At 38.3% G+C, this 16,330-nt stretch overlaps 1 protein-coding gene across 1 annotated transcript; it reads right to left on the reverse strand.

Annotated features, from left to right (window-relative positions):
• Nucleotides 1-10,897: 10,897 nt before the first annotated feature.
• umps (uridine monophosphate synthetase) lies at nucleotides 10,898-16,310 on the reverse strand. Its single transcript, XM_014986008.2, has 10 exons — nucleotides 16,061-16,310; nucleotides 14,815-14,968; nucleotides 14,537-14,661; nucleotides 14,258-14,445; nucleotides 13,675-13,772; nucleotides 13,445-13,605; nucleotides 13,252-13,369; nucleotides 12,978-13,153; nucleotides 12,780-12,894; nucleotides 10,898-12,414 (listed from the first exon to the last, which is right to left on the reverse strand). Exons 1-10 carry the CDS (start codon nucleotides 16,208-16,210, stop codon nucleotides 12,236-12,238), a joined length of 1,464 nt encoding a protein of 487 aa, XP_014841494.2. The 5' UTR covers nucleotides 16,211-16,310; the 3' UTR covers nucleotides 10,898-12,235.
• Between the last annotated feature and the right edge of the window lie 20 nt (nucleotides 16,311-16,330).

The raw sequence follows: 16,330 nt of genomic DNA on the forward strand, positions 1-16,330 counted from the left end.
TAACTTATTTCACTAAGTTAAACACATTGAAAATCTACATTTAATCTGACAAATAAGTGTAATTCAAATGTATATTCTAATTTATTGAACATGACTCCAAGTATATTTATTCAATCATGTAAAAAACATGTTTTACAAAAATTATGATGATTATAAATGATTATTATGCCACCTTATAGCGTATATGGGTTGGTGAAGGATTTATGGGTGGAGGAAGGGTCTTTAGGTCTCATTTTATCTTATGGACCATCTTGCCTCTATAATAACCAGGATATGTTATCTACATGTCAACTGGTTATGTGGAAATCATGCTAGAATTTATTTATTTATTTTTTTTGCCTGATCATTACAAATGTAAACATGTAAACACTACAACTGTGCTCCTTATTAGATAAAAATAAGACTATTCTTATTGACATTAAACTCTCAAGGATTTTTTGTAGTGAAACAAAGGAGTAAAATGTGGAAAATGAACCTTATGTGAACAGTTTAATAGGGTGGCCAATATGTGATGATGTGGGACTGTTTATTACTCACAGAGGTGTGGCTTCTTAAACCTAACCTTAACTCTGACCTTTATCAACAAAAGACTGGTAGCCTCTGCTAGAAAACTGAAAAGTGAGTCGTCACATGGTTTTTTAGTAGGATGACGTCCCAAAATATTATGGTACAATAAAATTGGCCAGTAAAGTACTTAACAGACATACAAACAACATGGAAATAAAACATGTCTCTAGATCAACACAGGAATGGTTCAGTACGCAAAACCTGTCTTGTTTTATGATTTAAGCTAGTCATGAGGCCTAAATCCTATTTTAAATATTGGGTGAAATGACGGAGATGTGAATATAACAAGAAGATACAGGAATGTGGATTATTCTAGAGTATGTTGTGCAAATTAGAATATTATGATGTCAGATTGGCTAGACACGCTTGTACAAATTATAGCAGAGTAAATAAATGGTGATATTGTTTGAAATTATTTCTTATCAATGTGGTGCCCTCTTATTATATTCTTAGCTTAAGAGGGTTACTTATATTTCAAATGGGTGTAAACAACTGTGTCTTGTATTCTAATTAAAAATAAACTGTAACCACAGTATTTTCCTCATGTTTCCCCTCATGGTTTCATTCTGAATGTTGTTCATTTTGAAGCCTTACTAATGGCATTTTATAAAGATAATTTGATGGATAAGTCAAGTTCAACAGAAGTATAAATTTAGAGTAGTTTTAAATAAATGCATGGCTGTAATGGTAAGCTTTTTACTGTAATAATCACCCTTTATAATATGGATTAGGTCATTCTTAAAGCATTACAGCATTGTTTTGTGCTGCTATTTCATTTAGTTTTTTCATAGTGGGGAAACAACATATGTGTATTGCAAGATTTAACTGCAATAGTTTATTTATGTAAACTGTGAAAATAATTGATAATCAATCCCAAAGCGTTGAGATGCATTTTTGAGTTGGACATGTGTTTTCTTTAGCATCAGTGACATCTAGTGGCAATTATCTGTATGACATTCTGGTGGGGGAAAGAGTACAAATCCCTTTATATTGCAAATAATGAAGCATTCGCTTTTCAGTTTGCTATCTACTTATCTTTGTATGGATTTCTTCTTAAAATGAAATCATTTCATCAATGTGAAACTACCTTTTCTTTCAAACTATTGGTGACATTCTGCAGAATTAATATGCTGATTTGTTGCTGATTAAACTTTTAGACGTCTGCTGGTTTCCTGGACTTGGTGCATTCATAAAATCAGTTTTTAAAATCTTTCTTCTCTCCCTGAACATTGTATTTGATGGAGTTCTTAGTAACTTTGGTCATCTGTGGAGCGAGGGTTTTCACCTGTGGGCTGTTTACTTGTATGAACAGCTTTCTCTTTGTCTGATGTCGGCCCGTTCATTGTCCTTCTCTCTACATGTGTGTCCATTAGTGTGTGTCAGCCTGCTTGCACCCAGAGCAGGTGATGAGCAGGTGAAAGGCTTATATAGACACAGATGTTGTGTGCGTGCGTGTGCATGAGTGTGTGCATCTGCGTGTGTGTGTGTGTGCTTACATTACTCATGGTGTGAGGTACAACTCTGTTTAGCTTGTCAGGTTGCCTCAACCTGTTGTGCTTTTCAGACAAAAAACAAGGAAACATGATGGCAAGTTTCTGTTAGATGAGTTATTAAATTTTAATAGTGCATCCACTGAAAATAATTAAAACAGAATGTGTATTGCCTGAACAATCGGGACTTTGTTTGTTTGTCTTGGGGGTAGGGACAGGAAGTATACTTTCCTTTTTCTTCTACCGGGTTTGATTAGATGAATCATCCCTACTTCGTTACTCACACAGCCTACACAAGAAATAACAATAATTAAATTTTTTACTTCTGACTCCAATCTGTACCCCTAACTCTACCCATGACTGTGAAAATTATACTTTGTCTGAACCTCTGGCTCTATTCTGAAAAAATGTAACCCAGAAGTAACACACCTCAACAACTCATTTCCCTGTGAAATACAGCTGGGAGGAGGGAATTTGCATGTGTGGGGGGGTCAGTGGAGTCGGTACAGAGCTAGCACTGTGTGGTCCTACTTTGAATCCTTATCTGGCTGCATAACAAGTCCATTCATGTGTTTAAACTGGTCAAATGACTCATCTCATCTACCAGTTACTACATCACTCATATATATTTATATATACGATATTCATATGTTTTTACTTCAGTTTCACTGGAAAAATGTAAAGCAACAGCTTAAAACTGTGGTGATTTTTATTTGTCTCTTTCCAGTACTTAAATGTTGTCATCTTCATTTTGATCATTTATAAATAACTGGGGCAGGTGCCTGTCTCCACTGGTCATGGGGCAAGAGGCAGAGTCCACCCTAAACAGGCCACCAGTCAACCACAGGAGGAAACCAGTGTACAGTATGTAGTTGTAAAACATAGTGGGCCAATCCAATAGAATTTGCCTTTTTCTGACTAATGGCCTTTGTCTCAAATTTAGATGAAATGCCTTTCATTTAGAGACTCCAAACATAAATAGGTTGTCTCCTGGTTGAAAGTTTGGGCCTGTTTGAGGGAGAACGGTTGCATCCATCCTTTTTTAGACTCTGGAGTGACAGGTCTTGTCACTTATACACATTTGTGATAATGCTGCCTTAAACTACAGTTTTATTTTTCAAAATCAAAAATAAACCATCAACTGTACTTCATTTTTTGTGTGTCTTCTCAAACCCTCAGTCAATTGTGGTAGATGGCCTCTTGTACTGAACCAGGTTCTGGTTCTGTTGGAGTTTTCTGCCTGTTAATAGTGAGGTGTTCCTAGTCACTGTCACTACGGATACTCAGCATAAGGGATTGCTGTAAAGTCAACGACACAATGCAAGCGATTGTCTGCTGTCCCAACATGGTGGCCAAGTGGAGAGAATGCTACTAGCGGATTAACTTGATGCAGTTTGCTGGGTTTCCTTAGAAACTTTTTAATTTTTACTTTAAATAATTAACTGGGTTTAATGTGATTGAAGTGAAATTATATTTTGTAAAGTGCCTCAAGATGTCAGTTGTTGGGAATTGGCACTATATATAAACTAAAATAAATTCACTTTCTTTGGTAAATACATTTTTTACCCATTACCCCTTACATGTTGCCAATTGTTGTCTCCATTTCTGTATGACAGGTTTTCATTTTCTTTTTGTTAGCTCAGAAAGTACTGCACAAGTTTTACACACAGATGACAAAATATTCCTGATTATTTGAATTGTTATTTCAAGATTCAATTTGGGTTCTTAGACTTAATTACTTCTATTTGCTTCTTTGTACCTACACTAACACACGCACGCACACACGCACAAAACTCTTTGTATATCCACACACATAAGCACTCTGACATGTAGATTGCCCTGAGCAAATGCCCTCGTCCAGCTGGAACGTTACCATGGGGACTAATCCAGGTAAGGATGATGTGAGCAGGACATCTGCTCGTGCCACCTCCACTTGCTGGACACCTAAGCAGCTGGACAGAAAAACACTGAGAGAATATTGGATAGGTTTGAACATTTCCTATGATAGCCTCCATGAGTTACCACTGGTGTTGGAAATCAGAAAACAGAAACGCTGTCTCTGTATTAAAGGGTGACGACAGGCACCCACACAAGGCTGTCTGCACTCTCAGTTTATTTTGTAATGGAGAACATTTAGCCGTGTAGCGTAAGACCAGTTGTCAGTGCTAAAACACACTCTTTTAAGGTCTAAAAGAAAGCTTTTCCAAGACCAGATCCTCTTTGATCATCGCTCATTCAGTGTTACAGCAGCGGAGAGCGAAAGAGGCATCTCCTGGAGACAGAGCAGGCCTTAGGCATTTGCATGAGTCTTCATTATCAGTAACTGTCAGAGGAAACAGCCAACAGGCAGCACACACACACACACACACACACAAATGAACTAACAGCCTCTGGGTAGCACTCACTCCTCTCTACCATAAACAGATAGTACAACAGAGATGGACAGGCACCACAAATGCAATCATGCTGATGCTGCAGAGATACAAGTGCTGCTAATGTCTTAGTTTGGCCCAGCAGAGCAGAGTTTAAAGGGTCACTGAAGACAGTGGTAGACGTAATGAAATGAGACAATTCAACTGTCAGAGGCAGACGTGTGTTAGCTGAATTTTGTAAATTGCCAGTTTATAGGGTAATTCCAGTGTTAAAATAAAGGCAGACCTTCTGAAGAGTAACAGAAACTAAATGCAAAATAAAGATTTTGGAAGTTGTAGAAAATATCAAACAGAAAGACCAGTAACATAAAACTGGTAAAGGTATACATAATGTATTTTTCTAACAGCGAACTTAGAAAGCCTTGCAATGAAATTCAAACTCGTACTTTTCATTTTTCACCACGTTACAGTCAAAAACGTTAATGTATTTTATTGTTATTTTATGTGATAAACTATAAATAAATAAGAATCTGTAAAGTCTGATGTATATGTGTACTCCACTTCCTTTATTCTGTTACTCCTGAGTAAAATTCAGTGCAATGAATTGCCTTCCTAAGTCACCTACACAGTAAATAGTCTTCTTGTGTGTAATTTGTTTTAATCTAACTACCACTATTTCTGAAGATCTCACTAGTTTGTTAGAAAAGATTGGTGAAAAAAAATCATCATAAGGAGCACATCTGATAATTCAGATATAAAATTGCATGAAGTGCTACAGTGGGGCTTATAAATCACTATTCACAGCTTTAAGTGTCTCATAGAGCATTATTCAAGCGAACATCCAGAAATGTGTAGCATAGATGGTCAAAACATAGCCATATAAGCTAACAGGCCAAACAAGGGGACCATTCATTAGAGAAGTAGCAAAGAGTCATATTGTATCTTTGGAGGATCTGGAGAAATCCACAGCTCAGGTAGGAGAGCTGTGAATCTCCCACCTGAGAGAACAACTCAGATGGGAGTTAATCTCCCAACTAATTGTTGAACAGCTAATTGTTGTGCATGCTACAAATCTGACCTTTATGGAACAATAACAACAGGAAGGTCATTATTTAGTGGAACTTTACAAAATCCTTTTCTCCTTCCAATCTTGACTTATTTTGCAAAGAAGATTGGACAAAAATATTAGTTACTGGATGTGAAAATCTGGAAGTGTAAAAGAGCAGCAGCTGTAAGTGAAAGTACCTTCTCACCATGGCTGAAAACAAATGCATGCCACACTTTTCAGGTTGGTATTTTTCAAAGCTTCTGAAACCATGATGTTGTTTTCTTTCTATATCACAATTATGCTTTACATTGTGCTGCTCTGTCACATAAATCTGAATAAAACACACTTAAGGTTGTCGCTATAAAGTGAAAAATATGAAAACTATTGAAGGAGGGCACTTTAGTTACGTTTGTATGGCACTAAATAAATATCTTACAACTTTAATACAAAAAAATAGTCTATTTTGGATAACAGCTGTATTTTCAGTGGGTCAGTCTGCACCTTGAGTCTTAAACAAATGACTTCTGCAGGCTAACACTGGGAGCTGGAAGGAGGGGTGTAGCAAAGGTAAGGACCAGTTGGGACAGTCGTTTTAAAATGGAAGCAAAGTAACCAGGATACTAAGGAGTGTAAGCCATCTACCTTCCACAGGCTTTAAGCAAATATTGACTGGAGAATCAAGCAGAGGCAAGGAGGCTCTCAGCTACAGCCTGACATGCAGGCGAGGTCAGGCTTTCTAATGATAAGGTGAGGCTATAGGAGTTTTCTGGAACAGTAAATGATGATGGGGATTTAAAGGAGACATGAAGACAAAATTAAGGTGATAATATGCATAAAATAGAAGAAGACAAACTGGTAGAGATGGCTTGATGTCAGTTTTTTTGACAAACCGTAAGGTCACTTTCGAGTATTACATTTTTTGAAGTATTTTTAGATGGATATGTGTGGTAAATATTTAGTATCATATCCAGTTATAGGTAGCTTTTGTGTACAAAACATTATGTTAAGAAACTTTTTTTTGTTTGTAATTTATTATCAAACAACTAAAACTGTTTGCATTATGCTGAATATAGAAAAACATATTAATGAATGGCAAAGGAGCAGCAATGGTTGAATACTTCAGCATAGCATCCTGGTGACAGATGGCTTGTATCAGATCTGTGTGTGTGTGTGTGTGTGTGTGTGTGTGTGTGTGTGTGTGTGTGTGTGTGTGTGTGTGTGTGTGTGTGTGTGTGTGTGTGTGTGTGTGTGCAGTTAATGTTTAGTTAATGATTAACATAACCTCCTATTAAGGCCACCTCTCTGGCCTGCCTGAGGTCTCGCTTTGTTACGCAGAAAATGATTAGTGATGAGCTGACCACAGTGGAAAAAAAAACAAAAAACATGCTCCATGAATTTGCCAATGGGAAAATGATTATCAAAAGCACACCAAAGGAGGGAGATCAAGAGATTATCACCCCCATGTCCTGGTAAATGTCAGCCTCTTCAGCACAGGTGGGACTGATCGCTGGTCTGTATTTTTTTCTCTTTTTTTTTGTACTGGTTTCCAGTTCAAATAGAATTCAATGTACATATACGAGACATAAGTTTACAATCTTACATTTGAATCTTTTACTTCTTCATATAAGACCACAATAAAAGTTGCTCTGACGGTACCTACAAAAACTTTACTGGAAAAAAACTATACTCTTCAAACTTTGGAAACAACATTAGTCTTAGCTGCTTTCTTTCATCTAAAAACTGTGGAAACAATGAGTTAGTCTGAGCTGCTTCCTTTAGAGCAGTAACTGCTGCCAGCTGTATGCAAATAAGACAATGTACCTGCTTGGTGAAATAAAGGCTGCAACACACCTGGTGGCAGTTACTAAAAGAATTATTATCATGGAGATCTCAGATGAAATACTGGCTCTAACTTTACTCTTTATGAATTTTTTTTTCGGTTTTTATAGAACTTTATGAGTCATACTGGTGCTTCTTATCAGTTTCGTATATGCGACAAAATGACTGGAAGAAGAGTTTTGAGCAGCATTCATCTCATTTGCGCAGTCCAAGTCCAAAAGTCAAACTTCGTGCCTTTTCCAGATGCCCACCCGTACCTGCGTAACGCGAGCCGAACGAACAAAACTTCATCTTCAGGTATTGTACGTGAGGCTCAACGTGAAGCAAATACAGAGAAAAGTGAGGAAAAGTCACAAATGGTGCGGCGTGATGCTGCTCTGGAACATAGCAGCTGGCGTTTCTCTTCTCCACTGTCTGAAAGGGGGAAAGGTTTTAAAAAGTAAAATAAATTAGGAACAATATCGAATAGCACCTAGAAACTAATGAAAGAATTGATGCTCTGCATGAACTTACGGCCTACCTTTAGAAGAAGTAAAGCAATAAAGGAAGGGAAATGTGCAAGCTTGGTCCCCACCTTTCCCACGCATTGAATGTGTGCGTTTTGTGACAGGTATGCACCTTTTATACTTCCCCACGCTCCCCCCTCACCCCTCCGTCCTCCATTCTCCTCCCCTGTTAGTGGATCCTCTGGGCGCAGACACCTGTCGCACGGTGCGTTGCTCTGATCCAATATTGACATAAAGAGGGAGGGGCACGCGTGTGTGTGTGTGCGTAAAACATGCGCGACCAAAATGAATTATTCCAAAGCGCGCGCCCTCCTCCTCTTCCTGCTCCGGTGTGCCAGGCAACGACATGTGTGACCTCTGCGCCTGCACTGAACTGTAAAAAGCCTCATTGTAACGTAGCTACCTGACGACAAGCTCAAGCCGTGCTACACCGCTTCTGTTCTGGGATTATTTTCATACACTTTGCCTTGCAAATGCCTGCGTGGAGCTGACGGCTCACTTTGTTCCACCGCTTTTTGAAGGAAGGTTGACTTATGGTTGTGTAGATTGGGATGGATTTTAGTTCACATGGGTCACAAATTCAGAAATCCAACCAGAGGTACAAAGTTATTGATTTTATGTGGGGGAGTCTGAAAAGTCCTGGCATTATGTGGAAAATAAAATTGCTCACCTTGTTAAATCATACATAAACTGTGTTTAAGAACATTTCTTTTGTCAGTTTCACTTCCTGTGCTGTCCTCATTACTGTTGGACCGAAAAAAAAGGGGGGAAAAAATCTATCAGTTAAGCAAAACCTGTCTGTCATGAAGAAAAGTAAAAGTCAACACATATTATAATTTAAAGCTAAACATCACAAATTAATTATCAACTCTTAGACTGGAAACAGTTATAAATACATTTCTAAGGCTTTAGGGTCTTTGGCTGGCAACCCACACTGATAGCCATTATCCACAAATGAAGAAAATATGAACATTCACCAAAGTGGCTGGCCTACAAGAAGTTATCCAAGAGTTCAACAACTTATCCACGAGATCATAAATAAACCCAGAATGGGTCACAGGTCACACTTTGTGCTGTTAAGTACAGAGTTCGTAATTCTCCAGTAAGAAAAAGACTTGGCAGAATTACAATTCCAAGGTCTGAACTTTCTGATCATAGAAAGTAGAAAGACCAAAAATAAAACCATCTTAATGATCCTAAAGGGTGGTGGTGTTCAGTCCCCATTGGCTTACTGGACTGGACAAGGAAATAAGCAACAGAAAACTCAGTCATAACCATCGCCTTCCTAAGCAGCTGTGCTCAATTCCCATCTCCCCTCAGTGCTGTGTCTAGGATTTCTCCCATTGAACTTGATTTCTCCAGTTGAATTTCAAACGTGTCAATCACTGAAAAGAAAGAGAAGTTCTGAACAATTGACATTGAGTTTCTGCACTGTTTTAGAATTGTAGTTTGTCCATGGCTATGGTTTGGCAAAGGCAGCAGAAGAAGTAAATTAAACCATTCGATCTGTGTTGGCCACGATTCCAAATATTGATCAATTAAAGTTGGAAGAAGAATGTAGAAAACATTTTATTTTATGCAAAGATCTTGTAGCCCTTATCCACAAGGGCATGTTTTCAGTGCACACAGCTTCATCAAGCTGGCGCATTACATCCATCACGGTCAACAACAGCATTTGGGTAAAATCAGACGCAAGCACTTAAAACTTCAATAGAATCTACGTCTCCAGCAAGCAATCGTTCTCAATAGACAAGGTCCAGACTCTGTGAGGGAAAGCATTGAACACTTTGTGATGGTTTTTACCAGTGTACTCAGTCAAGATGCAACTTATAAAATCTTCTCTTTTTTACACCCCAAGACTGAAGGGTACCTAGAGCAGGGAGCCGTATCACTGATGTCAAAATGCACGACTGGCTACAGATAATCCTTCCACAACAGAAGATCACACATCACACTACCCAGACAGCTAGTCAATAAGAGATCTTCATGTCTGCTGCAAATTGGCAGGTCACTCCTCTAATGTATGGGTTAAGGGGTTGTACATAGTAGGATAAATGCATTGAATTAGAGCGTAAACATACCCCCAGGGTATTTTTAAAATTAGATTTTATACTAATGGGTAATTCACAGTTTAAATTACAGGAACAGATATTGGGGGAAAAAAACTATGTGAGGATAACATCATGAGAATAAACTCGTATACTTATCCTTTAGAGATGCTGGGTGGTGACTTGTAACAGGATGCATTTGAAAAAAAAAACAAACAAACAAAAAACTCCTCTTAAAGTGAGGAGTGCAGAAAACTTTCCTTAGAAAAATGCCTGAAACTTTTAGATGGTTAGAAGCATCTCAATTAGGTAATTTCAGTCAAAGTGGGTTACTTATTGCTTATTCTACATTTATGTTCGCATTAGATTAGCTAAAGAGTAAAACAAGGATAGTAGTTAATTGCAATTAATCCATTTTTGATTGCAGAGATAAAAAAGTAGTTTAAACATCAGTATCTGAACATGATTTAGTACTCTAAAATGCATAAGTGTCTCCACGAGGCTTATTATATGCAAATGTGAAATGCAAAATAAAAGATGTTAAAATGCTATGAAAAACTGAATTTACTTATAATCGGCAGCAAATCACTCATTTAAAAAGTATGTAGATATAAAACCTACAGTTTAGAAAGTTCTTTTAAAGTTTTCATATACTTGTCTTCCAACTCAAGATTTTGCCAATCTAAAGCAAACTAAAGCGTGGAGAAATTACATTTTAACATTGACAAGCTTTTTCGCACATTACATTAAAAACAACATAAAAACATTTGTCACAGGGTTTAAACCTTCTAACTTAAGTAATTAATGTGTATTAACTGAAATCAGGAATTGCATTTAATTACAATTAAAAGTTAACATTTTTGAACATAACAACAACAGATTACACATACCAATTGTGGCTACATGTTCTTGTAATCAAGGCCTTAAAAAATGTAGTTTTCAGTGCTGACCAGACAGAAAATTGTCTCACTAGGTTCTAAGAAAAAAACAAACAAAAAAAAGAACAGAATGTCAAAAGCCTCTCTGGTAATTTGTGGAAATCAACATTTATTTATTTTGTAATACAGTTTGTTTTTAATAGTTTCCTAGCTTTGGAAAGCTCTTAAAGCAAATTGCATACATTTCCTGTATGTATCAAACTCTTGTTTCCATGAAATACAAAGACCTAACACCAGTACTGTAAAAATAACATTTTATCAAGTAAAGCCCGCAGGACAACACTGGCCCTGTACAGAAGCAGCTACAATACAAAACTCAATTTCTGTCTCATTTTACAAGCAGTTTCGGTGACTTAATGTGTCGTAGTTCAAACACCCATCAAATCAGGTCGTAACTCATGGGCTGCCTAATTTTACATTGTATTACGAGGAATGGATGGCAAACATTGGTCCTCAATGCAGCAATAAATCAGGTTCTGTTCACTTCGGCTCTTCAGTCAACAGCAATTCGATGTCGTAAAGCTGTTCTAAAACACTTTTAGATTGAAAATACAATTATTAAGTAGGCCTCACACTGTAAAAGTTGCTCACATTTTTAGGAGTGTTCTTAGAAATTTCTGATACTAACCATGAAAACAAAAGAGCTTACGTTTTTGATCAAACACAAAGGTGGCCAAGTTCCAATTTCATCTAATACTTTATGAGTTTGAGTTAGAAAAAATACTGCAGCAAAGATACTGTGTTTTAAAATGCCATGAAATCAAATCAACATATGTATAATCATAGTCACCAGTGATTATTTGTAGTAAATCAGGGTAAATCTTGTTGGAGCAACAGGAAATCATATCAAAGGACGGTGAGGGAAAAAGAGGTATTTTGATCAGCTGATCAAATACGAAAAAAGATAAAATCTAAAATTTTTCCTAGTGATTAAATGCATCAGAACTAAGAACTCCCACCAATTTCAGAATATAAACACATCAACTGGCAGAATGCACAGCAATGCGCTCTACTGAGGGATGTTTAGTTTGATGCATACAATAAACTGATTATTTATTAAATTTAGATGGATTCAAGATGATTACCTCCATCTCCCTCTGTAGAGGCTACAGCACATTAAAACTGAGCCTGATCTGTCATCTCTACACTTTTGCATTCCTGCTTTAGCAACAAAGCCTTCAGGATCTTTCAGAAAACTGAAAATTGAAGGGTGATACATATTTCATATCACTTATATGAAATCACTGATTAAAATAAAAACAAAAAAAACAAAACAACTTTCTTTAGATAGGTATGTTTCATGTAAAAAATGAGATGTAACCCATGTGTTACCAATACGTGTTGGTTGAAATGTCCCCTGAATGTTTGCTGCCCACCTATACAGACAGTTAGTTGTAGTTCAACGTAATGATGAAACGCCTGAGATCTTACTGGTCGCTCTGACCCGATCTCCTCTTGTAGGCATCCCAGCCCGACTTTCTATACGACTCGGCAGCTTCGAGCCTATCAGACGCTTCCAAAATACCTCGTCCCACAATGATGACATCTGAGCCTTTGTTGTAGATTACGTCCTCTGGGGTTGTGTACTGTTGGCCCATCAAATCCCCTGTGTGACAAAAAAAAAACCACAGAGATCAGGAAAGTTGTGAATAAGAAAGAGAGATGAATGAGAGGTTCAACAAATAATTTCTAAAGCAACAGCACCACCTTGTGTTGGAAAAGTGTCATTAAATCTTTGAAATAATAATAAAAAAAGACTAAAAAGACATTTTAAATTACCAGCAATTACGGTTTTATGATGATATAATTGTATAAACTATTAAACAAAAGAAGTGTGAAAAACAATGCTATCAGTCATACATCTCTACACACCAGAACACCTAAATCATGGCACCTGTTGAACAAAGAAATTCAGATCCTGGCAGTTTCCCACAACAAAGAATCGACAAACTGACATGAAGTGAAGTTTACCTCCAGCCTTTATCTGCACACCTGGAGTCATGTGGAGAAATTCTGGTTTTTCAGTCATCTTAGAGGCACAGATGAATCCAATAACAAAGTCTGAGTTTTCCTCTGCCATCTTCACCTGGAGAGAGAAGAAACAAAGCTGCAGTAAACCCTGAAGCACCATGTATTGTGATTAGAAGACCTCAGCAGAGAGGTGCTTACCACAGCTTGTGTGTATTCACCAGTAGCCAGAGAGCCTTGGGAGCTCATCTGTGCAATGAGCAAACAGCCTCGGCCCAGAGGCTTCCCCACAGCGCTCAAGCCCTTCACGACCCCGGGCCCCGGCACAGCGTGGGCGTTGACGATGTGGGACCAAGACGAGATCCGGAACACACCTCCTGGAGAGAACAAACACCAATTCAGCTCAACTGTGAAGATATTTTATACATCTGGTTGCTCTTTCGAAGAAAGGAAGAACTGTCTAACATGAGCTCACCGTCATACTGATGCTTGACTGTATTTCCAATGTCAGCAAACTTGCGGTCTTCAAAGATGAGAAAGTTGTGTTCTTCAGCCACAGCTTGGAGTTTCTGGCTGAACTCTTCTGTGAAATCCTGATGGTTCACAAAAAAACATGAGTTTAAGTGATTCAACAAAGTTCTTTAAGCAAAAAAGTGCTTCTCTTCTACCTTCAGGATGTCACAGTGAGTCTTCAACATGCAGATCTTTGGACCGAGAGACTCGGCGAGCTGGAGCAGCTCCTTGCTGCTCGTCACGTCAGCGGAGACGCAAAGGTTGGACTCCTTCTCCTCCATGATCTTGAGCAGTGTAGATGCCAGGGGGTGAATTTCTGCAAACCAACTGATGTTAGCATACCAAATGAGCAAGCCATTTGATTTAATAGAGAGATATTACGTACTTGGCAGCTCTGCTCTGTCTGCATAGCTCAAAATTCGGTTTGGTTCCACACACGGCCTCTTGGGAGCTGGAGCATCACTGCCGTTTGTCTTCTTAGGCCTGAAAGACGCACAATAAACATGAAGCTAACTCAGTGCGACTTACAGAAGTATTTTTGATTTTTATATCTTGCAACAAGGCAACCACTAGCTTCATTGTATTTAGGGGGGATTTTATGTGATAGACCAACACAAAATAGAGCGTACTTGGGAAGTGGAAGAAAAAAAATTACTGTATTTTCAAAGGTTTTGCAAAAGAAATATATTGTTTTAACAAACCCAAAATAGAGAACAACAAATCACAGAAGAGACTTAATGTTGCCAGCACGTATCTCAAAAAGAAAAAGGATGAATAATTATTAATAATAATTAAATTATTAATTAATTAAATAAATAATAATTGATCAATTATTAATTAATTAAGTTAATTAAGCATAAATTGAGAACCAGAAAACTAGGTATATTTATGATTTTTTAAGGCCCAAAAGTATGACTTTATCAGTCCTGACAGCCACCCAGCAGAAACACAAAAAACACTTTCAGCACCTGAAAGTGTTGTTGTCCAGGATGAACTTGCGGACACTCTGGGCTGTCGGGGCATCGATGCGTTCAGCTGCAAGCAGCACATCCAGCAGCTTAAACATGGAGATGATGGGCAGGAGCCGAATTCCCCGAGATGCTAACATGTCCACCCCACCTTGCTCCCTGTCCATCAACACAATGGCATCTGTCACCTTGAACATGTAGAACAGAGACATCCCATGAACATCACGCCGTTTAGAAGAATTTATTTGAAAAAGTGTCTAAACGTCAGTGAGTGTTCACCTTCAGCCCCTCTTTATGGAGAACCTCTGCCGTCTCCAGGATGCTGCTGCCGCTGGTCACTGTGTCCTCAATGATTAAACACGTATCCCCCTCACAAAATGACCCCTCCACCATCTTCTTAGTTCCTACAGGAAGGTTAGATAAGAAACATGTAGGGGACAAAGTGACCGCTAGCTGGGCCTTGCTATGTAAGAAAACTCACCAAGAATAGTGCATTTCTGATTAGAAACTAGCCTGACTCTGTGTTTTGAGAGCTTGATAAATTGAGATAGGCTCACCATAGTCCTTGGCCTCTTTCCGCCTGATGAGCATGGGCAGTTCGTGTCTTGAGCAGATAATTGTGGCCAGAGGCAGGGCCGTGTACGGAACCCCACACACCGAGTTAAACTGAAGGTTCTCTTCCTGCGCTCGCTGGTAGATGACGCTCGAAACCTGCGAAGAAAAGCAAAACGAAAGGTGTTTGGTGGCCTTCACTAAAGCTGCTTCCTCAGTTCTCCGATCCACATAGAAAGGTCCCACATTGTTTTAACAATTGCTGAAATGTAGCTATAAGTTTCCTTCCTCCACAAACACAAGACAAGCCATGTGGAAAAGGTGCAGTCATAGGTGTAAGATCGATCCCCTCTCATGCCTTCAAGTCATTTACACAAGTCCTTGCAAAAACCAGGGAAACTGGGACGTTTTAATTGCAGATATAAATGTTTAGAGTCTGTTTTTCTTCTAATTATAACCTTGTCCCCTCTTTGATCTGCACTTTGTTTACCAGGGATAGCGAGTTTACAATCTTTTTCGAGACTAAACGGTAGTGGTCATGGCCTTTGAGCCTTGGTACTGTGGGTCACCTGGGTATTTAGTTAACTGCACTTCTTTCCATCTTTCCACCTATAAATTATTGCAGCTTTTTCTTTATTTATATACTTTCTTTCAAACAAACACCATGACATAGAGGATCTTTAATACAGTTACTGCAGCTTCTTCTGTAATTCAATATTTCATTCATGCAGTTCAAATGCATCTCTAATTCAAAAATGTATATTTTTAGCAATAGTTCCACCTACATTTTAACATTTCTCCATGTTTACTGCCCTTACAGAGAAGATGCATCATGTTGAGCCTATCAGATCGATGAAAAAGTTGCTGCAATGTAGTTTACAAAGAACAGCTTTCAAAAATCATTGCAGAACCGCAGATTATTTCATGCATTTGCAAAGGTAACATTGCTTTCTGCTTCTGAACCAGATCAATCCAAACGGGGTCAAGTCACCACTGATAAGCAGTTTCACAAATCCTTAAAGTCTAGAAAATTTCGATAAAGCCAGTGATTTGCTGAAAATCAATCCATTAAGAGGACTTTGTCGCAGTCGTGTAGATGAACCAATACCAACAAAGATTAATTTAGATTATTTTGTAGGTTTTTACCCTGGAAACAAAAGCCAGGCGAAGTTTTCTGGAGTTTATGCCATATTTTGATAGTTTCAACCCAAGCGTGCGTTGTTTAGCGGGAAGGACTTTACACGTGCTTACCTGGTTCATCAGAGCAGGGTGGGAAACCAGAACCCTCAGGTCGATATAAATCGGTGTCAGCAAGCCGCTCTTTAGCTTGTACTCTCCGAACTTTACTGCGTTCACATCGTGCAGCTTCAGGATTAAACTGTCAATAGAAACATCCGCCATTGTTGCGTGTTCAGAAGCTACTTTTCTCAAAACTTAATCTGAAACACGGTTCCTCCCCTAGGAAACGGCTTAAAAACAACTTCCGTGTCATCCTTTCAGAATAAGTGACAAGAATCTTTG

This window comes from Poecilia mexicana, unplaced genomic scaffold, assembly GCF_051168715.1.
Source record: "Poecilia mexicana isolate PSO_F unplaced genomic scaffold, ASM5116871v1 scaffold_2, whole genome shotgun sequence".
Taxonomy (NCBI): domain Eukaryota; kingdom Metazoa; phylum Chordata; class Actinopteri; order Cyprinodontiformes; family Poeciliidae; genus Poecilia; species Poecilia mexicana.

Coding starts and splice junctions, on each gene's coding strand:
- umps (XM_014986008.2), bottom strand. CDS start 16,210: ATGGCGGATGTTTCTATTGACAGTTTAATCCTGAAGCTGCACGATGTG. Junction 13,154..13,251: donor AGTCAAGCATCAGTATGACG/GTGAGCTCATGT, acceptor TGTTCTCTCCAG/GAGGTGTGTTCCGGATCTCG. Junction 12,895..12,977: donor GTGAATACACACAAGCTGTG/GTAAGCACCTCT, acceptor TTCTCTCTCCAG/GTGAAGATGGCAGAGGAAAA.